Source organism: Nerophis ophidion, linkage group LG04, assembly GCF_033978795.1.
Source record: "Nerophis ophidion isolate RoL-2023_Sa linkage group LG04, RoL_Noph_v1.0, whole genome shotgun sequence".
In the NCBI taxonomy this organism is placed as follows: Eukaryota; Metazoa; Chordata; class Actinopteri; order Syngnathiformes; family Syngnathidae; genus Nerophis; species Nerophis ophidion.
The window spans coordinates 31,701,173-31,723,308 of NC_084614.1; the positions used below are offsets into that span (position 1 = coordinate 31,701,173).

The 22,136-nt window shown below is 37.3% G+C and overlaps 1 protein-coding gene and 1 long non-coding RNA gene across 6 annotated transcripts in view; one reads left to right on the top strand and one right to left on the bottom strand.

Moving 5' to 3' along the window:
- Positions 1–480: 480 nt before the first annotated feature.
- Positions 481–5,888, bottom strand: cldn7b (claudin 7b). The gene is made up of 4 exons (XM_061897841.1): positions 5,481–5,888; positions 2,547–2,711; positions 2,376–2,460; positions 481–1,370 (listed from the first exon to the last, which is right to left on the bottom strand). Exons 1-4 carry the CDS (start codon positions 5,701–5,703, stop codon positions 1,217–1,219), a joined length of 627 nt encoding a protein of 208 aa, XP_061753825.1. The 5' UTR covers positions 5,704–5,888; the 3' UTR covers positions 481–1,216.
- A 182-nt stretch (positions 5,889–6,070) lies between these two features.
- LOC133551285 (uncharacterized) overlaps positions 6,071–22,136 on the top strand; it is a 45,579-nt gene continuing 29,513 nt past the window's right edge. For 4 of the 5 annotated variants that reach the window (XR_009806461.1, XR_009806463.1, XR_009806465.1 and 1 more), the window contains exons 1-3: positions 6,071–6,333; positions 6,644–6,744; positions 21,777–21,847. This is a non-coding gene — a long non-coding RNA (uncharacterized LOC133551285). Of the gene's footprint in view, positions 6,334–6,643; positions 6,745–10,877; positions 10,978–21,776; positions 21,848–22,136 lie in introns of all 5 variants that reach the window. The other variant, XR_009806464.1, reaches the window with a different exon arrangement.

Below are 22,136 nucleotides of genomic sequence, written 5' to 3' on the forward strand. Positions count from 1 at the left end.
TACATCATTGTGCCGCTAGGGGGGAGTAAAGCCAAAGTTGTCAGTCATGTTTGCCAATTGAATCAAATGAGAAAAATGTCCTGTGAAATGGGGATGAGTGGCCCTGAAGAATACAAATAGTTTAATACTGAAAACAGCTGCACAAGTTATGTTAGGGTTATGGAATGGCGCCAATGGATTTCGTGAATTGTGACAATTAGAAACATTGTAACAGCTCTATTACTTTATCAGCATTGCTTAAAGGGCAGCATTTTGCATGCCACACTAGAATTGGATAATTGCATTGAGAAAATCTTATCCGAAAAACTTACCAACTGAATACCTTTCATATACTTCAGGTGTAGGATAGTATGCATTTATAAGAGGGCATTGGTATATGTCAACCATTAACTGGGATGTTTGTGTAATACAGGAAGTTGTGTTGACCATCATACTTGTAATTTAACAAAAGGTACAAGAAATCAAAAAACAAGAAGCAACTGAGTTTTTTCACTTTAATTATATACACAACACAAGCTTAAAATCACGAATAAAAAACACATTAGAAAAAAATAAGTGTGCAGCAACAGCCATGAGTGGAGTAACTAATTATACATCCACAGTAATTATTGCAGCTCCACACATCTGCATTGTTATGACAGCAATAACATTGGCAATCTTTTAATGAAAGTAATCAGGATTATTGTACGTTAAATCATTTTACTCTGGGACTTGATCAAAGCAACCACAGTTATGATTATTGTTCATATAAATAAGGCAAAAAACACATGGAAGGAATTGTGATATTGTTTCTAAGCCTTTTTTTTTGGTAAGTATTCAGCCTGAACAGCTATGGAAGATTTCAAAATATGCTAAGCACATATGTTCTTAGTCCAGTGCATACATATATATTAGGCTCACCAAAACATTATACATTCTAATGCACTGCTCTCGTTTTACAGTAACATGGAAACTATTTCTCAAAGGGGCCTGACTAGATAAAAAATATGGTTATGACTAAGGTAAAACTTTAGTGTTTCTTAAGGTGTACAAGTTCAAGCTTTGACTGCCCTTCCAGACCACGTGGCTGTGGTTTGTCAAATATTACAGTAACATTTACACATTGAAAAAAAAAAAAAAGTACAGAGGTTCTTCTGGAATTGCCTGGTCTATCGCAGTGGAATGTTGGCGCATGTAAAAGTGTTCCTTTAGCCGCTATCTTTGATGACTGTCCTGTTCAAACATACTCCTTGCTGCTGCTAGGTGGTCTGGAGATGGGATATTTTGGTGTAGATTTTTCTCTTGGGCAAGAAGCTGCCAGCATCCCACCCCCAATTAAAACCAGGAAGGCTCCGGCCCATGCAATGAATACAGCAGCTCCAAATTCATACCTTTGAAAATTAAATTATACAGACAGTTAGAAAATAATGGTGCTTTTTATTCCTGGAAAATAATGCACAGTAAGATACTAATGTTCAGATCAGTGTTTTATGCTGACGATTCCAATCATCCATGAGTGAGATTGGCCGATATCGATCAAATGTATTAAAAGTACAATTTTCAATGGAAAGTATTGACAGTTTGCAAAAACAGAATAGGGAACTAGTTTAAATACTATGTTAATTTTGTTATACACTTCTTTGAGCAAAACAAAGTCAAAAGTACTCAATAACCAAACAAAAGCAACAAGTACTAACTGCTACTCATTTCAACCTTTTGGTTTTGCCCTCAATGTCATCCTGTGTCCAAGGAATTACTGCCTGAGTTAGTAAACAAACAACAAATTATATTGAGAAAAATATCCAACTAATCACTCTAATATTGATCACATCATAACTATATACTCAATCGTATACTGACACCACAAATTTATTGATTGATCTGCTCTCTTACCAACTATGCATACCGACTGATTATGCTGACACAACAGTTATATTATCCTCTGTCTCGACTTATCTACTTGCCAATTTCCTGCTGTAAAACGATTCCATCTACATTTTTTAACTTCACAAAGCACTTATTTCTTGGTGTTTTCTTAAAGCTAGCTTAGCAGTTAGCATGCCTGCTCCTGGCTTGCTCTCAAGTTTAACATGTTCAGCCTCATTCTCCAGTGATATTTACGATACAAAAAAAATGCAGTTTATTTTCCGTAAAGGAAATGATTAATATTAATTTAAGGCAGCAATGCCACACTGTATGGAAACATACTTATCTGCAGGCAACTACAAATAAATAAAATGCATTTTCAGCCAGAGGGGATCGGCGTTAAAAGGTATCAATCAGCTATGTCGATCACATACTTTTTTCCCGGGAAACGGCTTTTATTGATCGGCACGTCCCCATCAATGTCAACACAAGAAAATGAGGAAAAACTAGTAAAATTGTTATGTACTTACTTAGTGTTGACTGGGGTGAAAGGATCATAGAATGCTCGGATGATGTCGTGAGCGTACCAAGAGCAAGCAACGATGGAACACAATGCTGTGGGAAAGCAAATAATATCATCACCAATGCAGGTTTCAAAAAGAAAAACAATTACATGTTTGCGTCTGCGTACAACCCCTTACCTCCAATCAGAAGGATAATGCCACCTGTCATGGCAATGCGAGACTTGCGCACTTTGTCATCTCCCCCGCAGTTCGTGCACTTCATCCCCATGCAGGCAGCGCCCAGGCCCACCAGCGTTACGATAATGCTCACAATCATGAGGGCCCGTGTTGCTTGGAGAGCACCTGAGTGGAAAAACACAGGATGAGTCAAATAGTTAAGTCTCGTAATAATCTTTGAAATATTTTAATGGCCTGTGAAGACACCTTGATTGTGAAGATTTGATCTTTTTGAGTTGCATAAACAGACTTGAGACCTCGGCGTTCCCTAAGACGCATCACAGTACTTCCAAGTGGAAGGCCTAAGATGGCGGTGGTGGTGTGGGGGGGTGAAGTGGATGAGTGTGACAGTTTGCACAACTCAAACAGGTCTGACCAGGTTTCAGGTTACATAATGTTGGAGGACACTCCTAATTCAGGTGCTTGTTGCCGGTGGACATTTTAAGTTTGAGACCTCCGTCGACAGACAAAGAAGCCCACTGTGCATTCAATCTACATTAAGTGAACATTGAGCTTGCTATGTGTTGGTTCTAGAAGTCAGTCCACTATTGGTACCGCAGAAGTTTACTTGCTTAATGTTTATCATGGTGGGTACTTAAAAAAAACAAAAAAAAACATTAAGAGCACTTAAGTCTAAAAAGATGGAACAAAACTGACAAGCAGAAAGATTTCCTGAGACAATGTGGTGGTTGATGCTGACTTATATGGAAAATAACTTTTTCAACTGACCAATTTAGCCACTGTTTCAAAAACCACACCCTGACAGATAAAAGTCATAAAAAGACAATAGTAAATTCAAACGCACCTTGTTCTAAATCCCTAAAACCACTTCCTTAAACCAGCCCTTGTAAAAGTGAGGTTGATTAGTTACTTGTGCAAGTATTTGATACACTAAGAATTCTAAGTCCGTAATTTAAGGTTATCAATTACTAAACAATGTCTCACACATGCATTTCACGTTCAACCCCAACCGCTTAGTGGTCAAAACCTAGAAGGAGACTTGTAATGAGATGTTTTTCCCCATCTAACTTGCGTGTGTGCACACAGTATAGAAGTGCAGCCTTTAGAGCTTAGCAGGTGGCTTAAGAAATAACTGCATTCCTATTCAAAAAGAAGAGTCAATAAGTGGCTAAACCGGTTAGGCCCAGCTGCAGCAATCAGTGCAAGGTAGGGTTGTACACACATGGGGCAGGTAAAACGGTGGCTAAAAGCAGTGGTTCTCAAACTGTATTCACCAAGTACCACCTCAGAAAACATTTGGCTCACACCATAATGACCAACATTAAAATACAGCATTGTCGTAAGCTTAAGTATTGAAGTTTATTTCTGGTCTTGTCAACCCTTCCTAGGTCGAGGGAAGATGCGGCTGCGTAGTCTGATCAAAAGAGACGTCGGAGACGCTTTGCTTAACAAAAAGTTGCTTTATTACAAGCCAGTGTCATTTAAACAGTTCTGCAGTACCTGGAGGATTCTTAGTCGAAAAATTGAAAATTCCTAACTGGAGAAGCTTATATATTTCTTCTCCTCTGTCTGGGCGGATGCTAAGTACGAACAACACCACCTGACCATTCAAGATGTTCATGTGTAGTGGCTGGGAAACAGATGTATAGCATAACTTGTCGGCTTGACGTTTAAGGTAAACATGGAATCTCTTTGCCTTAATAAAGCTGTAACTTTGGCATTCCAAAGCCTGGTTTTTATTGCAAATTCCAGTCCACATACAAATGTCCATCCAAGGCCTTTTTTTTGTCAACCACTATTTACTTCGACCTGATATTGCTTCCTCCAACTTGGATATGAACATTGACCATATGTTGGACATAATATGATTCAATTAACTCACTTCAATATTCAATAAACCATGGCAGAGGTATTTATTTGGTAAGTATATTGAAACATTACACACAGTTTGAGCAGTAAACCCAGATTCCGATCTAACAAAGGTCTTAACTCATTCTCTTTCTATGCCACATCAATGTGGAATGCACTCCCAACAGGTATAAAAGTAAGTTCATTTCTATATTCCTTCAAAACTGCTCTAAAACAACACCTCCAGGCAACTTCAACCCTTTACTAATACCCTCCTCCATTCACATCCCATCTCCCCGGATTATAAATAACCTAATGTTAATAACCAATGTACTTCTAATGTATATACTTCTTATGCTATCTGAACTCACTAAGTTCTCTGCTCGCTGTACATATACTACTTAGTAAGACCTACACTGTTTCAATGTCCATTTCTCTGTTGATGCAATTGTTGATGACTGAAGTACTGATATCAACCAAAGCTCCTCATCCCACCCCCCGGATTGTAAATATTTCAATGTATATACTATGATGATTAACCTGTGTGATGACTGTATTATTCTGATTGTATATATTTGTACCATGAATTGAATAACGTGGACCCCGACTTAAACAAGTTGAAAAACTTATATGGGTGTTACCATTTAGTGGTCAATTGAACGGAATATGTACTGAACTGTGCAATCTACTAATAAAAGTATCAAACAGTAGCAATGTAAATAAAACTGCAGGAAATAAAACTGTTACATTACAAGATTTGATAGATCCATTGGTGTACCACTAGATAGAGCCCACGTACCATTGGTGGTACCCGCACCACAGTTTGAGAACCAATGGCTTAAGGAATCAGTTGGGAGCTTCCCCGTTATTCAGGTGTAGCTCATCTGCTTGAACTAGTTCCTGTTAGACATGCGGTTCCCTTTCAGTCACTTTGTGGCAACTTGAATAGAGAACTAGTTTTGTAATGAAAGAAAAATAGTTAAAAAAAAAAAAGAGACTGTATAGTTGAATATTTCCCATGTTTACATTTAAGCGTCCAAGAATAAAAGCATGGGCATAATTGGACCTGTGACTAATTGTACTTACTGTTGAGCTGGAGGATGGAGTCGTAGACTTTGCACTGGATCTGGCCTGTGCTCTGGAAGGCACATGACATCCACAGGCCTTCGTACATTGCAATGGCAGTGATAATGCTGTCCCCGGCGTAGGATGACATCTTCCACTGGGGTAAAATGGTGCCCACTATCAAGCCAATTAAGCCCAGAAGGGACAGGACGAAGCCCAACATCTGTAAACCGGAGTTGGCCATTTTGTTTTCTTCCTCTTCGACGACGACGACCTGATTTACAAAAAAAAAACGGATGCGACGTCCACCTGTTCTAAATATCCTCGAGCAGTTTTTAAAATAAACTTACTCTGTTGAATCAACTAAAACAAGTTTTAAAATAATCCCAGATTTTCTTTGTAGTGATAAAACAATGTTTACTTTAAGGCGGTAGTAGAAGTTGTAATGGCGATGTCACCTCCCGCACCTGTTCTCTGTTGCACCTGAATGGGGCGGGGACGGCGGGAGCGAGCTTTTTAGGCGGTTTCTGTCGCAGGTGGGCGGTGACGCGCACGCAGTTTCGACTCTTACGTCTTACGTTTCATGACGTAAGCGTTTCCGGAAAAAAAATACAGCCGCCAGCTGTGTCATACGCTGCCATCTAGATCTAGATGGTTGGTTTCGGGGGATCATGTGAGAAATTGCTTTCAATTTTAAAATACAGTGGTCTATATTATTTATTCATTCATAAATTGACTTAGTTGAGTTTATTGCTTGTTCAAGTGTGTTTTGTCGTCAAGTAACACTTGTGTCTGGAGTTTACTGGATTGGAGTTTGGTGAAACACAATAAGATCAAACTGTATACCAGTGACGTGCGGTGACCTAAACACCAGGTGAGGCATGGATACTTGTGGAGTTTTCTTCTTTTTTTTTTTTAACTTAAAGGCCTACTGAAATGAGATTTTCTTATTTAAACGGGGATTGCAGGTCCATTCTATGTGTCATACATGATCATTTTGTGATATTGCCATATTTTTGATGAAAGGATTTAGTAGAGAACATCCACGATAAAGTTCGCAACTTTCGGTGCTAAGAGAAAAGCCCTGCCTCTACCGGAAGTCACAGACGATGACGTCAAATGTTGATGGCTCCTCACATATTCACATTGATTTTAATGGGAAATCCCTTATCTTTCTATTTTAGTGAGTTTAGTCGGAGGTGTGTGTCCACGGGTGTGTTGACGCGCAGTGTCTCAGGGAAGTCGACGGCAGCTTTATGGACGGGGCAAGCTCAGCTGATATCCGGTAAGAAGCGACTTTTTACCACAATTTTCTCACCGAAACCTGCTGGTTGACATTCGGTTGGGATCCATGTTCGCTGTAATCCATAGTAAAGTTTCACCTCTGTGAATTTTAAACAAGGAATCACCGTGTGTATGTGTGGCTAAAGGCTAAAGCTTCCCAACTCCATCTTTCTACTTTGACTTCTCCAATATTAATTGAACAAGTTGCAAAGGATTCAGCAGCACAGATGTCCAAAATACTGTGTAATTATGCCGTTAAAGCAGACGACTTTTAGCTGTGTGTGTGCGCAGCGCTCATATTCCTAACAGCCCGTGACGTCAAGCATACACGTCATCATTACGTGACGTTTTCAAGAAAAAACTCCCGGGAAATTTAAAATTGCAATTTAGTAAACTAAAAAGGCCGTATTGGCATGTGTTGCAATGTTAATATTTCATCATTGATATGTAAACTATCAGACTGCGTGGTGGGTAGTAGTGGGTTTAAGTAGGCCTTTAAATTCATCCGTGCAGCTTTAATCATTGTTGATTTAGGTTGCACATTAGAGTAACAGGAAAAATAAGGGAGTTAATCGCTTTCATAAAAACATTATCATAATAAAATTATGATATGATAAATGGGTCCAAAAAGTATTTGATGAAGCTGTTATGAAATACTTGTTGGTCCCATTTGCTTTTGACAAAATAAATCAAGTATTGTGAGTGTATCTTACCTTTCTGTATTTGTATCTGAAGCAGCAATAGCTATCCTTCATGGAAACGTACTTTGTATGATCACAATATTTCTGTGTTAAAGTCCAGTTTAGAGAAGTATTCAATATTGGATACAGTATATAATCCTCCATATTGGCAGACACATTCATTTAATTCAATTTCGTTCCAAGCAATGAAACAATAGTTTTACATCTGACAAAAAACACCCACAAACGCTGGCTTACTCTAATAAAAATGCCATATTTGTTAAAAATAAAAGTCTGGCTTCCGCTGGAGAGACATGTGTCTTCTTGCTTGAGCTCGCAGACACAGTGTGGCGAGTCAGAGTACTGCAGAGGCATTGAACTGCAAGGTGACAATATATCGCCCCCTACTGTGAGGCAGAGGTACTTGCTGCCTCATGGCCTGCTCTTTCCCCGTGTTAACAAGCATGCGCCTCCTCGCACGCACACGCTCAGTACACTTTGTGTGTAGCTGTGCAGGCACCACCTCTGTCTGCCTCACTTCTCATTTTGACCATAAAAATGATCAAAATATACAGGAACCACATCAAAATCACATAGAAAGCATAGACCAAAAGATAAATATTTAAACTTATTTTATTTTATTACTTCGTTTTTGAACATCTCATGGTTAAGCCTTTTACCCCCCTGGTGGCAAGGTGAGGCCCTGCCTCACTTGCCTCCCCTGGCAGCACGTCACTGGTATTCACTATCAATCAACAATACTTTTGAGGTTCTGTCTCGTAACTTGTTTTGTCACTGAACTTGCAAGAACCTATTGTTATATTGATAATTACTGCATGGAACTAAATATAACACATACTACAGTTTAACCAGGTTTGTACACACTAACAGACAGTATTAGTAATATTAGTAGTTTATTTCTAACATGCTAACAAAATTACTTCAAAATCCAAATTATTTACAATTCTCAGTTCAACATGTCCAAAACGGAATATGAAGAAGCAAATCTTATTTAATCACTATCCCAGGCAGTACAGGTGGATGCGCAACGGAGATATATGACACATTTCTTCTTAAATATTTTGTAATTTCTTCATGCTTTTTGCTGTAATTAATTTCTTCTGTCCGTGTGCTTCATGGGGGCGAACATTTGGCAAGGGCACTCTTACAATTTTCGAAGCTTTTGGTGAAATCTCAGTCTGTAAAAAATAGTATTATTTGAAAACAACCATTTTGTTCACCTGAGCGGAGACAGCATTTTGTTTAGTATTATTTGAGTTACGTCACATAATAAGCCTCCTAATCTTGTGCTGTAGACCATCCCATGGCAATATTTTTTTTAATTTTTGACCTCGACCAAATGAACCAAGTATGAACGCAGTCTTAAGGGTGATTTGCACTTTATTGGAATGTTGCCTATAATTCACAATCTTTATGAGAGAAATACGATGACAGGGTTGTCTTATATTTTAGTGCAGTGGTTCTTAAACTTTTTTCTTCAAGATCCACCTCAGCAAAAAGTTGTCCAAGTACCACAATAATGACCAACATTATAATACAACAGCGTAGGAGGTGTAAGTATTCATTCAATTTTTATTGACCAATTATATTTAATGGTTTGGTCATTATAACATTACACACAATTTGAATAGTAATACTTTGTGAATATAAAAAAACACTATATTTAATTAAGTGGTTCTTTGACATACCACTAAATGAAGCCTGCGTACCACTAGTGGTACACGTACTACAGTTATATATATATATATATGTATATATATATATATATATATATATATATATATATATATATATATATATCTCCATCCATCCATCCATCCATCCATTTCTACCGCTTTTACAGTTCGGGGTCACTTGGGCCACTTAGGTGGAAGCCAGAGTACACCCTGGACAAGTCGCTACCTCATCGCAGATAGAGACACAACATAACAGTCACACTCACATTCACATACTAGGGCCAATTTTAGTGTTGATATATTTTATTTATAAGCATATATTTTTAAAATGTATATTTATTTATTTATTAAACAGACACTTTTGTTAACATGTTAAAGGTGTTTAATAAAAATACAAGCATGTTTATTAACACATGTATCATGTTGTCAATCAATCAATCAATGTTTACTTGTATAGCCCTAAATCACAAGTGTCTCAAAGGGGCTGCACAAGCCATATCGACATCCTGGCCTCAGATCCCACATCAGCGCATGAAAAAACTCAACCCAATGGGATGACAATGACAAACCTTGGTTGGTTTTTGGCATCTTATTTGTCCAGCTTCCATACTTGTTTTTATACACTTCATAAGTAATTAATTGACGGCAAGGGCGTCACTAGCTTTTAAGGACAGGGGGGGCTTAGCCCCCAGGAGATGAACAGGATGTGAGCGAACGTAGCGCACGAGTACAAAACTTCACAAACGGCTAACAAAGACTTGGAAGTGATTCTTTGTTATTATTATTATTTCAGTCGGTTAAGGAAATTAAATAAAAATGGAAGTCCTAATAGAAATGAGAAACGTTTATGTATACTGTAAATAAGAAAGGCTTAGAGTCCGTCTGCTGATCTGAAAAAGAGCCAAAGCTGTCAAAGAGCTGAGGGACCATCTTCAAAGTGCAATGCTGAAACAAATAATGCAAACAATAAAATGTAACTTCCAGGGCTTCACATTAATGATGTCCCGTCGTCCCAAGGATGGTAACAAAAATGCACGGGACGATATCTTTTAACCTTTTTTTTCTTTTTCTCTTTATGTATTTATTCATTGTACATTTTATATTAAATGTCTTGGATTTTCCTCCCTCTGAAAATCCTACAAAATGTTTAACAAGCCATCCTATAACAATATAACAACTATTAATGTAAAAAATCAATGCAATAAAACAAATATATTTTTAATTATGTTTTTTTTTCATTATTTTAACAATAGGCTAATGTATACTACTTTATATAGATTGACGGTAAACTCCGTGGCTTGTGTGCGCTCGCTTCCTGAGACTCTTATTTTGTTAGCGCAGGCAGGATGGAGATGCACTTTTATTGTGAAGACGGGAACTGGGCAGTCGATCTTTAGGTTTTTGACGGCATGTACGGACGGCGCGAGAATCTGTGGAATAAAAAAGTGTTTCTCGCCTTCTTGTAAGTAGTTTTGTTCTTGATACTGAGCTCACAGCACCCAGCGGCTTCTCACTAAATCCTCGGGTGCCGCGAATGTCAATAAAGTGACGATAGTGATGTCATTGTGATGATTGACGGTCGCTATTTTTCGACTGACACACCCTTCGCTATCCAAGAGACTTTGGCCACTGGCAGTCTGAGTCACACTGCAGAGGCAGACTGGAGTTTTTTTTAAGTGTTATAAATTGACAAACAATATTACTCATCTGAAGAGAAACAACCGAAACTGATACCAAAACGGTTCCCTACTTGGCAGGTAGTGACTAAACTTGGTTGACTGGGTCCTCTTGCTGCTGGATACGTCACAACACGACCTACGAACATTTTTCAGGACTTACCTTATGTTTGTAATACAGGTAATTTTATTTATATTGATACAATTCAGAGTCTTTATTATTACATCTTTAATTTTAATTTTCCTGAAGGAACTCTCCTGAAGGAATCAATAAAGTACTATCTATCTATCTATTATAAAATCTAATAATTTCCAAGCATGTTATAGTTTAATTCACTGCCAAGTTTCTCGACTAGGGGAAAAAGTTTTGTCATTAGGATTTAAAGTTGTCATCTGACAGATATGAGAAATGCTGATGAGTCATTATTGGCCATACTTCTGGGTAGTCCTGAGTAGGGCCAATAAACAACAGGTGCCATTTTTGCTACCAAAGACGCATGCGGCTGCGCCCCGGATGCATGCAATTTCTGTCTGTTTTGACGATAGTTTTTCTGAAGAAATAAACCAACCAACCATATAGTTCTAAACATTCTTTAGCTCATAAACTTACAATTGAACGTTTTTTTATTTCGGACGTTTTCGACGCACTGCTGCTGCATTCATGCAGTGTTTCGTGACCAGCAGGCATTCTAACACACACCTGACGGAGCCATAAACCTAAAAAAAATTGACTAAAAAGATAACTTCATGTTGGCAAAATCTTCATTAGCTTTGGACCAACAATCACAGAGAAATTGTGACTTTTGTGTTCAGGGCAGCACGATGGAACAGGGGTTAGAGCGTGTGCCTCACAATACAAAGGTCCTGGGTTCAATCCTGGAATCAGGATATTTCTGTGTTGGGGTTTGCATGTTCTTCCCGTGACTGCGTGGGTTCCCTCCGGGTATTCCGGTTTCCTCTCTCCTCCAAAAACATGCACCTGGGGATAGGTTGATTGGCAACACTAAATTGGCCCTAGTGTGTGAATGTGAGTGTGAATGTTGTCTGTCTATATGTGTTGGCCCTGTGATGAGGTGGCGACTTGTCCAGGGTGTACACCGCCAGCACCCCGGTGACCTGAACGGGACAAGCGGTAGTCAATGGATGGATGGATATAAACTGTGCCGGCCGCCTCCAATGTATTGTTTGTAATCACTGTGCTTTGCCTCTGCTTTTAGATTTAGACAAACTTTATTGATCCATGAGAATCTACGAGATCACCCAAAAATTGTTATCTTTTACTCTTTCATTGTCTACTCCAGTGGTCCTCAAATGGGGGTACATGAAGGTATGCCACACGGTACGTGAGATTTTTAAAAAATATTCTAAAAATAGCAACATTTCAAAAATCCTTTATAAATATGTTTATTGAATAATACTTCAACAAAATATGAATGTAAGTTCATAAACTGTGAAAAGAAATGCAACAATGCAACATTCAGTGTTGACAGCTAGATTTTTTGTGGACGTGTTCCATAAATATTGATGTTAAAGATTTCTTTTTTTGTGAAGAAAATTTTAGAATTAAGTTCATTAATACATATGGATCTCTATTACAATCCCAAAGACGGCACTTTAAGTTGATGATTACTTCTGTGTGCAGAAATCTTTATTTATAATTGAACCACTTGTTTATTTTTCCAACAAGTTTTTAGTTATTTTTATATCCTTTATTCCAAATAGTTCAAGAAAGACCTCTACAAATGAGCAATATTTTGCACTGTTATGCAATGTAATAAATCAGAAACTGATGTATAGTGCTGTATTTTACTTTTTTTTTCAACCAAAAATGCTTTGCTCTGATTAGGGGGTACATGAATTAGGAATGTTCACAGGGGGTACATCACTGAAAAAACGTTGAGAACCACTGGTCTACTCCGTCTATTTGTATGTGTTCAACTTTTTCTTCTGCTGTTACCGAAAAACATTATTTTAGTTTTACTAACATTTAAGGATAGTTTGTTTTTGTCAAGTCAGCTCTTAAATTGGTTAATTTCTTCTGTTATTATTTGTATGAGTTTCTGTGTGTACTGTCCTGAACAAAATGCAGACGTTGTGTTGTGTGTTAACCTCGCACAAGACGCTGTAGGTGGTGGCTCTCCAGTGTTGTTCGCGAACCATCACTTCCCGGACTTGTTTTGTTTCTGGGTTGTGAGGAAAGCGATGTAAAAGCTTTCTGCATTTTTCACTGGTGGAGCAGCCCCTTTCTGCACAACAGGGCTTTTTTACACATATAAACTAAAGAGGAAGCACCGCAGAAACATATCATCAGCCAAAGATGGTAGCAGTCATGGCGTCATGTAGTCAAGTTAGTGCCTTTTCACCAATCATTGAGGAGATCACCTGAAACCGTGTGCACAATTCTGACATCCAGTGGCCACATATATACATACATGGAGGAGAAAAAAAAGAGTACATTTTTAAGCTACCTACCCCTTACAACCTATTTAATGCATGTGTTGTAATTGAGAGAAACAAAATGTAGTAAAAATAAATCCATAAAAAACTATTATTATTGAATATAGTTTTGAAAGTTGTATTTGTATTTAAACACATCTTTATTGAAATCTCAAACAAGGACCTATTTGCTGATTATTTTATGTGCACTGTTTTTCTGTTTGCATTACATTTTAATTTTATCTTATACACAGGCGAATGTTCTATCTATGTTTCAAAATAGATCAATCAAGATGAGCACTGTTTTGGACAGAAATACAGCAGATAGCGACTCCAATGACAGCACTGTGTTTTACAGATTTTTTTCAACCGATAATATTTTTTCCTGGATTGGGTTTTGATCTACTTGGCTGAAAAAAAATAATCCAAAGGATGGTACAGTACTTCACTTGAAAAAGGTTGAGAACCACTCAATAAGCACACCAAGTGTTGTACAACGACCTTAAAAAGCTAGTTACAGGGTAAATTGTGAATATAAAATTGTTAATGTTTCGCATATAAGTACCAGAATACCATGCAAGTTTTTTTGTTCAACGTTTAGATCAGGCGCGTCCAAAGTGTGGCCTGGGGCCCAAATGACCCGTAACATACTATCGAGATAAAATCAACCAAAAAAAAAAAAAGTGAAAATGTGAGCACAAAGACGGAATGGGAAAAAGCTTAAATTTTACTACGAATAATAATAATATGTTTTGTAACACAAACCTGACACAAAGTTTTGTTTTTAAAAATACATAATGTTTGTTTTTAGAATTATTTTAGAAAATCAAACAATGTCAAAATGACCCCAGCATGCTTTGACTTTTCAGTATGCTGCCCTGTATTGAAAGCATCCGGACACCCTTGGTCTGGTGATCGTCTGATCAAATAAAAAGACAAATCATAAGAAAAAAACGATAAAGCTGATAAAAGTGACTATTTACATGACATATCCAGCTACACTGCGATGAGGTGACAACTTGTCCAGGTTGTACACCGCCTTCCGCCCGATTGTAGCTGAGATAGGTGCCAGCGTCCTCCGCGACCCCAAAGGGAATAAGCGTTAGAAAATGGATGGATGGATGGATGGATTTCCAGCTACAGTCGTCACTTGTTTATCGTGGTGAGTTGGTACCAGACATGGCCGCAATAAATTACTGTCGGCAAAGTAGGATATCTCTAATAATTTCCTAGTTTCATCAGAAAAAAAAAGTGTTTGCGACCTTTATAAATATATTTGTTTTAAACAATATCAGAGCCCTCGAAAAATTAAATAACACCCTCATAGTCACCTACTAATTTGTTTTACCCATTATAATAGCCTTGATTGTGTTCTTCTGTAGATAACATTACTAACTATAGTAGCTCGTAAGATCTTCCAAGCGTCATTCGGCCACTACAACACAGCCTCGACGTGAAAAAATGTGTTCACGTCCTGAGTAATTCCTCTAAGTTAATACCAGGTTTCCATTTGCCAAAACCAGATGTTTTTTGTTCTGCAAAAACTTGGTCGACAGTTGGAGCTACGATCAGCTGTGACGTTACTTGTTAGTTGAGTTAGAGTACCAATGATTGTCACACACACACTAGGTGTGGCACAATTATTCTCTGCATTTGACCCATCACCCTTGATCCTAACATCTTGCTAGCAATCCGTGTCCTGCGTTGTCATTCCACATTGCTCACGCCAAAGCTGTTTTATTGCTTGTTTTTTAAATGACGTCGGCTCATTAAATGTGTGTGGTGATCAAGCCAGCGTCTGTTCTTAATGGGTTATAGGCGGCTTTCAGCCTATCACGAAACAAATGCCCCTTGCTTACGTTGTTTTCGGCTGTACGAACAGTTCAAATTGCGAAAAAGATTAGCCTTTCTTCAAACTTCCCGGAGAGGTAAGTAAGAAAGCTGAAGAGTGCAAGATTTTACAAAACACCAACGAAAAAAAAGTAGAACGTATTCCAGTCTAAGGGAGCAGAGTTGAACAATGCACTAGTTTGCAGTGATCACTTCTTTAAAGGTTTGTTGAATATAGTTTTAATATTTAGTGTTTCCCATTTCAGTATTATTTTAATATTATTTGTATTTCTTAAACACAAGTTTGCTATGAGTGTTCTGAGAAGGACCAAGGACCAAGTCTAACTAAAAAATAGCAAATGTTAGCAAAACCTACTAGAGTTACGGTTTTACTAAAGGCAGCAATCATAAATGATTTTCAGCACATACATAATATTGACAGATATAGTTATATTTTGATAAAGACGGGATTAAACACGCATACTCGTAAACAGCGTGTGGAACAGCGTAAACAAACAACGACACAAAGTTAAAGAGGAACATTATCACAATTTCAGAAGGGTTGAAACCAATAAAAATCAGTTCCCAGTGGCTTATTTTATTTTTCGAAGTTTTTTTCAAAATTGTACTCATCATGGAATATCCCGAAAAAAGGCTTTAAAGTGCCTGATTTTCGCTATCTGTAAATCCACCGTCCATTTTCCTGTGACGTCATCTAGTGATGCCAATACAAATAACATGGCGGATAGCACAGCAAGATATAGCGACATTAGCTCGGATTTCAGCGGCTTAAGCGATTCAACATATTACGCATGTATTGAAACGGATGGCTGGAGTGTGGAAGCAGATAGCGAAAACTAAATTGAAGAAGAAACTGAAGCTATCGAGCGAATAGCTATTGAAGCTATTCTGCGATTGCTTTCTAACCAATGATTGCATCTTTTGACCAGACCACTGGAGCAACTTAAATGTGTCGATTGGTAAGTGTCTGTTTGGCATTAAATGTGGGTGGAGGGAAAGGCTGGATGCAAATATAGCTGCAAATTTACATACAGCTAGCCTAAATAGCATGTTAGCATTGATTGGCTGGCAGTCATGCCGCGACCAAATATGTCTGATTAGCACATAAGTCAATAACATCAACAAAACTCACCTTTGTGATTTCGTTGACTTTATCAATGGAAATGCATCTGCTTTGAGTGTCACAGGATAGCCACACGTTTCTCTGTGCCATGTCTGTCGTAGCATCGCCGGTAAAATGTGCAGACCAAACGAGGGACTTTCGCATCTTTTGACACTGGTGCAACTTAAATGTAACTTAACCTTAACTAAAACAATGCTTATTTACCTGGGAGAGTTTTGATACCAATTTCCTTGACCCAGCCACACACAAAAAAGTTGTAAGTCTCCATGCCTTTCCAAGTATTCATCTGTTTTGTCGTGTAGAATGGCGTCTGAAGCACAATAATTCGACATGTCTCGGAACGCGACCGAATATGGAGCTTAATTTGTGTCTTTTTTCCAAAAGTTTTTTTTGACACTGAATTTATGTAACTGAATTTTTGGCGTTTGAATTTTCTGAACTGAATTCTTTTACTTCAAATGAGATGGACAATTTCATTGAAAAAATTCAGTCTCGAAAAATTTTCTGCTTCACAAAGCAAGACTCACTTCTGGTAAAATAAGGCTATAGCAATAGCTCCTATCTCAGAACCAGCCAATGAGGTGTCAAGTTTGAAGTCACGTGACATGGGTCTTGCAAAACCCTATAAAAAGGCAGTTAACTGGGCTGCCTGGGCGTAATACAACATAATAAACACTTCAATGCGGTCCGCTGGATGTTTTCAAACTAAATAAATTATTCCAATGGTTAAAATTGCACCTTTTCATGTGACACACAGTTTCTATATATCATGACACACAGTTAAACTGACTGTGATGCACAATGTGACCAGCAAATGGTGCTGGATAATGAGGCTCGATATGATATCACAGTTCTGCAGAACTTTGTTGTAGAATGTTTTGCAGAACAGTAAAAAATATATCTAATAAGTGGATGTTTTTTTTATCCTTTAGCCTTTATTTTTCACCGTCTTTGTTGTATCCTTTGTAAACGACGTTGATCAAGGAAGTGGTCCGGGAAGTAGAGGAGCAACGTTCATATATTCAAATGACAACATTGGTTTTTTTTTATAGTTACTATTGTAAATCCCACATTCTATATTTTCATATACATGCTGACTGTTATATACGTAAGTAAAATACTAAAGTTAATTCCGTTTTTGAGAGGTTTTTTTTTAGTTTTTTTTTACTGAAAAGACACTCAGAATGTACATATAAATACATTTTGTGGCATTTACAATAATAACTATAAACAATAAAACACTGACTATTGAGAATATATGAACGCTGCGCCTCTACTGTAGACCACCTCTTTGATCGATATCTTTTATTATCCAGCAAGAGCAACAAAGATGCAACAAACACGGCGAAACATAAACGTAACGTTTAAAAAACATCCACTTATTCAATATAAAATCACTGTTCTGCAGTACTTCGCTGTATAAACCTGCCTCTGTCTGACACTCGCCGCTCCGTAAAAAATCCTTTCCCCCTAAGCTCTGCAGAGCTTCGTATATCTCTTAAAAGTGCAGATTTTAAACATTGGAAGCATTTCTGTAGTTTGAAAATATCCAGCAGGCTGCATAGAAATGTTGATTATGTTGAATTATACCAAGATAACCCAGTTAACTGCTTTTATATGCTGGTTTGCAAGACCTGTGTCAGGTGACTTTAAAGTGGACACCTCATTGGCTGGTTCTTAGACAGTATTGATTGCTTCAGTCTTAATTTATGCGAATTGAGTTTTGCATTTTGAAGCAGAAGATTTTTCCACTCTGAATTTTTTTACTCTGAATTTCACTACACTGATTTTTTTTTACACTGAATGATCAGCACTGAATTTTATTACACTGAATTTTTATACACTGATTTTTTTAACACTGATTTTTTTAACACTGAATTTTTATACACTGATTTGTAAAACAATTAACTTTGAAACGAAATTGTCAGCATAATTTGAAAATTCAAACGTAAAAAATTCACAGTGGAAAAGAAAAAGTTCTCATAATCATTCAGTCAAAGTTTATTTATTTACCTGCATACGATGGATAATCTTTAAAATTTACCATGAATTGATTAACATGGACCCCAACTTAAACAAGTTGAAAAACTTATTCGGGTGTTACCATTTAGTGGTCAATTGTACGAAATATGTACTGTACTGTGCAATCTACTAATACAAGTTTCAATCAATCAATCGATCGTATCACTCGACAAATCTTAATTTGATAAAGTATAGGGATCTATTCCATTACATAGTTTTTTTTTGCTTGTATCTGATTTTTGCAGGAAGATCTGCCCAGATCTGTGTACTGATCCCCTCTGTACTCATTTTGCGCTCTGCTTTCTGCATCTTGGCTTGGTTGACCACCACAGTTTTTCACTTCCAGGGAGAAGTAATTTAACGGAATACAAGCAATACAAGCATTTAGAAAATAAGTTAATCTCCACTTTGCTTGAACAGCTGTTGATAGTTTAGCCTGAAGTGCTGCGCAGACTCCGATGCTACGTCCCGCTGTCATCGCTTGTGTCAAAGTCTCACCAATGTGAATATGTGGTATTGGTAAAGCAGGAGTTTAAGATAAAGTCTATCAGAAAGTTGTCCTGCCAAAAGTTGTTCAATTTTAGATTGCAGCGGTGAAGATACAGTAACGGTTATATCAGGCCCTTGTTGCTTTGAGCATTCTGAGCATCTTTCACGATTACCTCAACACGATGATAAGAAAAATACTGTACTGTAACACATACAACTTAAGTTAACGCTAAATTTAAGCCAAAACATGTAAAATATGTTTAGAATAAAAATTTAAAAATTAAACTCTGCAGCACCATATTTTTCGAACCACAGGATTATAAAGCGCACTGCTCATGAGCGGGTCTATTCAGGTCTATTGTCATATAAAATGCGCACTGGATTGTAAGGCACCTTAAAGGGGTCATAGTATGATTTTTGTCTACATTTAAAACACTTCCTTGTGGTCTACATAACATTTAATGGTGGTTCTATGGTCCAAATGTTGCATTGATTAATGTTTTACATACCATCTTCAGGCCGCTTTCTGACCGCCTCATCAGGATGCGCTGTTTTGTCCTATTTATGTGCCTGTGTTGGACTGCATATTTTGCCCCTAATATTTGTTGTACCGGTAGTTTTTTGCACTTAAATAACGAGTCTACTGACAGATGTAAGTTAAAACTCTGCACTACTTTTTATTAGAAAATGGCAACAGTGGTTGGATGAATGCCCAACAACAAGAGGATAGAGAAAAAAAAAAGAGATTACTGACTACGGATACGGGGTGGCGCAGTGGGGAGAGTGGCCGTGCGCAACCCGAGCGTCCCTGGTTCAATTCCCACCTAGTACCAACCTCGTCACGTCCGTTGTGTCCTGAGCAAGACACTTCACCCTTGCTCCTGATGGGTGCTGGTTGGCGCCTTGCATGGCAGCTCCCTCCATCAGTGTGTGAATGTGTGTGTGAATGGGTAAATGTGGAAGTAGTGTCAAAGCGCTTTGAGTACTTTGAAGGTAGAAAAGCGCTATACAGGTACAACCCATTTATACATATATATATATATATATATATATATATATATATATATATATATATATATATATATATATATATATATATATATATGTATACATATATACATCCTGGACAACCTCAACCGCTTTGCTCGGGTTCCCTGCGGCTTCGCTGCAATGAAGGACGTGCGCACAGGCAGCCATGAAGACCGTATGGACTCTTTCTTCCTTGCTGAGATGTTTAAGTACTTTGTGTGTGTGTGTATATATATATATATATGTATATATATATATATATATATATATATATATATATATATATATATATATATATATATATATATATATATATATATATATATATATATATATATATGTGTATATATATATGTATATATATATATATATATATATATATATATACATATGTATGTATATATATACATATATATATGTTTATATGTATATATATACATATATACATATATATGTTTATATGTATATATACAGTATACATATATATACACACACATACACTTATATAAATACATATGACTGTAGTTTTTTAAAACTGTTTTTCAAAGAAGAAGTATTGGTTCATATATTTTTTTTTTTACTTTATATTTTATGTTTTGTATTATATTTGTCATCACTTCCTTCTTTCTTACATCATACCCCCGCGTGTTGTGTCTGTCCAAGTTATTCTGTAAAGGCATTATTGACATTTAATGGTTAGGAGAAAGCATACAAAACCAACGTATTAACCACCTTATTTGGACTTTTCATTCACACTTTGCAGAAATTTCTGTAGGTTTTTAATTTAGAATTTTGAATAGTCCGAAGCGCACTCTGAAGGTGATTTGGAAATGTGAGAGCTATATTTGGCCTAATGCTTTAATGCTTGTACTTAGCATTATGGGACATAAAGCTCTATTTAGTCCCAGCTCAGACTGTTTTGCTTTATGCGGTTTAACAGAGAATTATATATAAAACCCCCTAGTTTTGAGATGCTCTGGCTTGAAAGATCGGCAAAGAAAAAAGTTGTTTTTTTAACCCTGACTTAGGCGGTATCTGAAAGCCGAACATGTTGTGAAAGTCGGTGTCAGTGTGGAGCACACGATAATCTACCAAATCAGATGCTGTTCAGCTTGATCATGAGTATGATTTGTAAGTTAATTACCCTAATCTGTGCTACATGAGCCGTCATCCGTTTTGCATCATGGTAATCATTCTGACATTGTAATGTCTAATTGACTGCCGGGCCGTGAACTAGCTGTAATTGCCACTATTCATGCAGTCTGATATATTTTGGGTTAATCCTGATGCTTTAGTTAGACGGTTGACTCCTCACTTGATCATTGTGATGAATAGCTTGGCAAAGAAGATGCTGTTTCAACACAAGAGTTACATATGTAGTTGCAGGCATTTTTCTCATCTTTGCCACTTCAACAATGTAGCAAAATGTATCTTCTGCATTCAACCCAGCCTCTTTAAAGAAAATAAATACCAACGTTAAGTTTGTGCAACAACATGTTTTGATTTAGTAGATTCAGCGTAGAACCCTGCCTTCGACCTTCATTTCTTTTTTTCCCCTGGAATCAGATTAATATTTTAGTCGCGTTTCCTCTCCTATCTGAGTTTTTTGAGTGCATGGTAGGATATGAAATATGATGATATGACCAACTATCATGTGCAGGGTCACAGGGGGTGGAGCCTATTTGAGCTGACATTGGGGGAGACAGGGTCACGTCGGTCAGATCGCCAGTCAATCAGAGAGCTGACAAGCGTTCTTGCAGTAAACTGGCAATATGTACTACTGGGACAATATGCCTTTCATGTTGTGGTCACAGCAAGTACGATTCCAAAATATAAAATTATGAATACATATTCAACAATATTAATAACATACAGAATGTACATTTGCTTTGGGTTCATATAGGTTCATATTTATGTTTGCATAAGTGAGCTCCCCTTTACAGTACACTTTACAGTACAGTATATTTCATTTTGTTCAACATTGAACTTGTCTTCAATTATGTTGGCTTTTTGTCGCCACCTTGTGTTAGCCCGTGCGTACTACAGTCAAGGAGACAACAAGATGGGTGCCACTACTGCCAAGAAGCCCTCAACTTCTCAGGTAAATAACATTGTTATTATTATTATTATTATTTATAACTTAACTCTGTCTATAAATGCTTGAGGACATTTATAGTCTGATATACTGTTTGATATGCACACATTTTGGCAATATGTTCCAATGCTGGTAAAATATGCCAAAGTATTTAAATGTGAAGTGTTCAACTGCCCTTTTTGAAAGTAAACTTGTAAAACAAAGGATCACTACTAGGGTTGTACGGTATACCGGTATTAGTATAGTACCGCGATACTAATGGATTATTTTCGGTACTATACCGCCTCTGAAAAGT

Bases quoted from the DNA above. Each gene is read 5' to 3' on its own strand.
- cldn7b (XM_061897841.1), bottom strand. From the start codon at position 5,703: ATGGCCAACTCCGGTTTACAGATGTTGGGCTTCGTCCTGTCCCTTCTG. The intron at 2,712-5,480 runs GTAAGTACAATT...TTTTCCACTCAG, and splicing joins CTCCATCCTCCAGCTCAACA to GTGCTCTCCAAGCAACACGG. The intron at 1,371-2,375 runs GTAAGTACATAA...TAATTTTCAAAG, and splicing joins TTCACCCCAGTCAACACTAA to GTATGAATTTGGAGCTGCTG.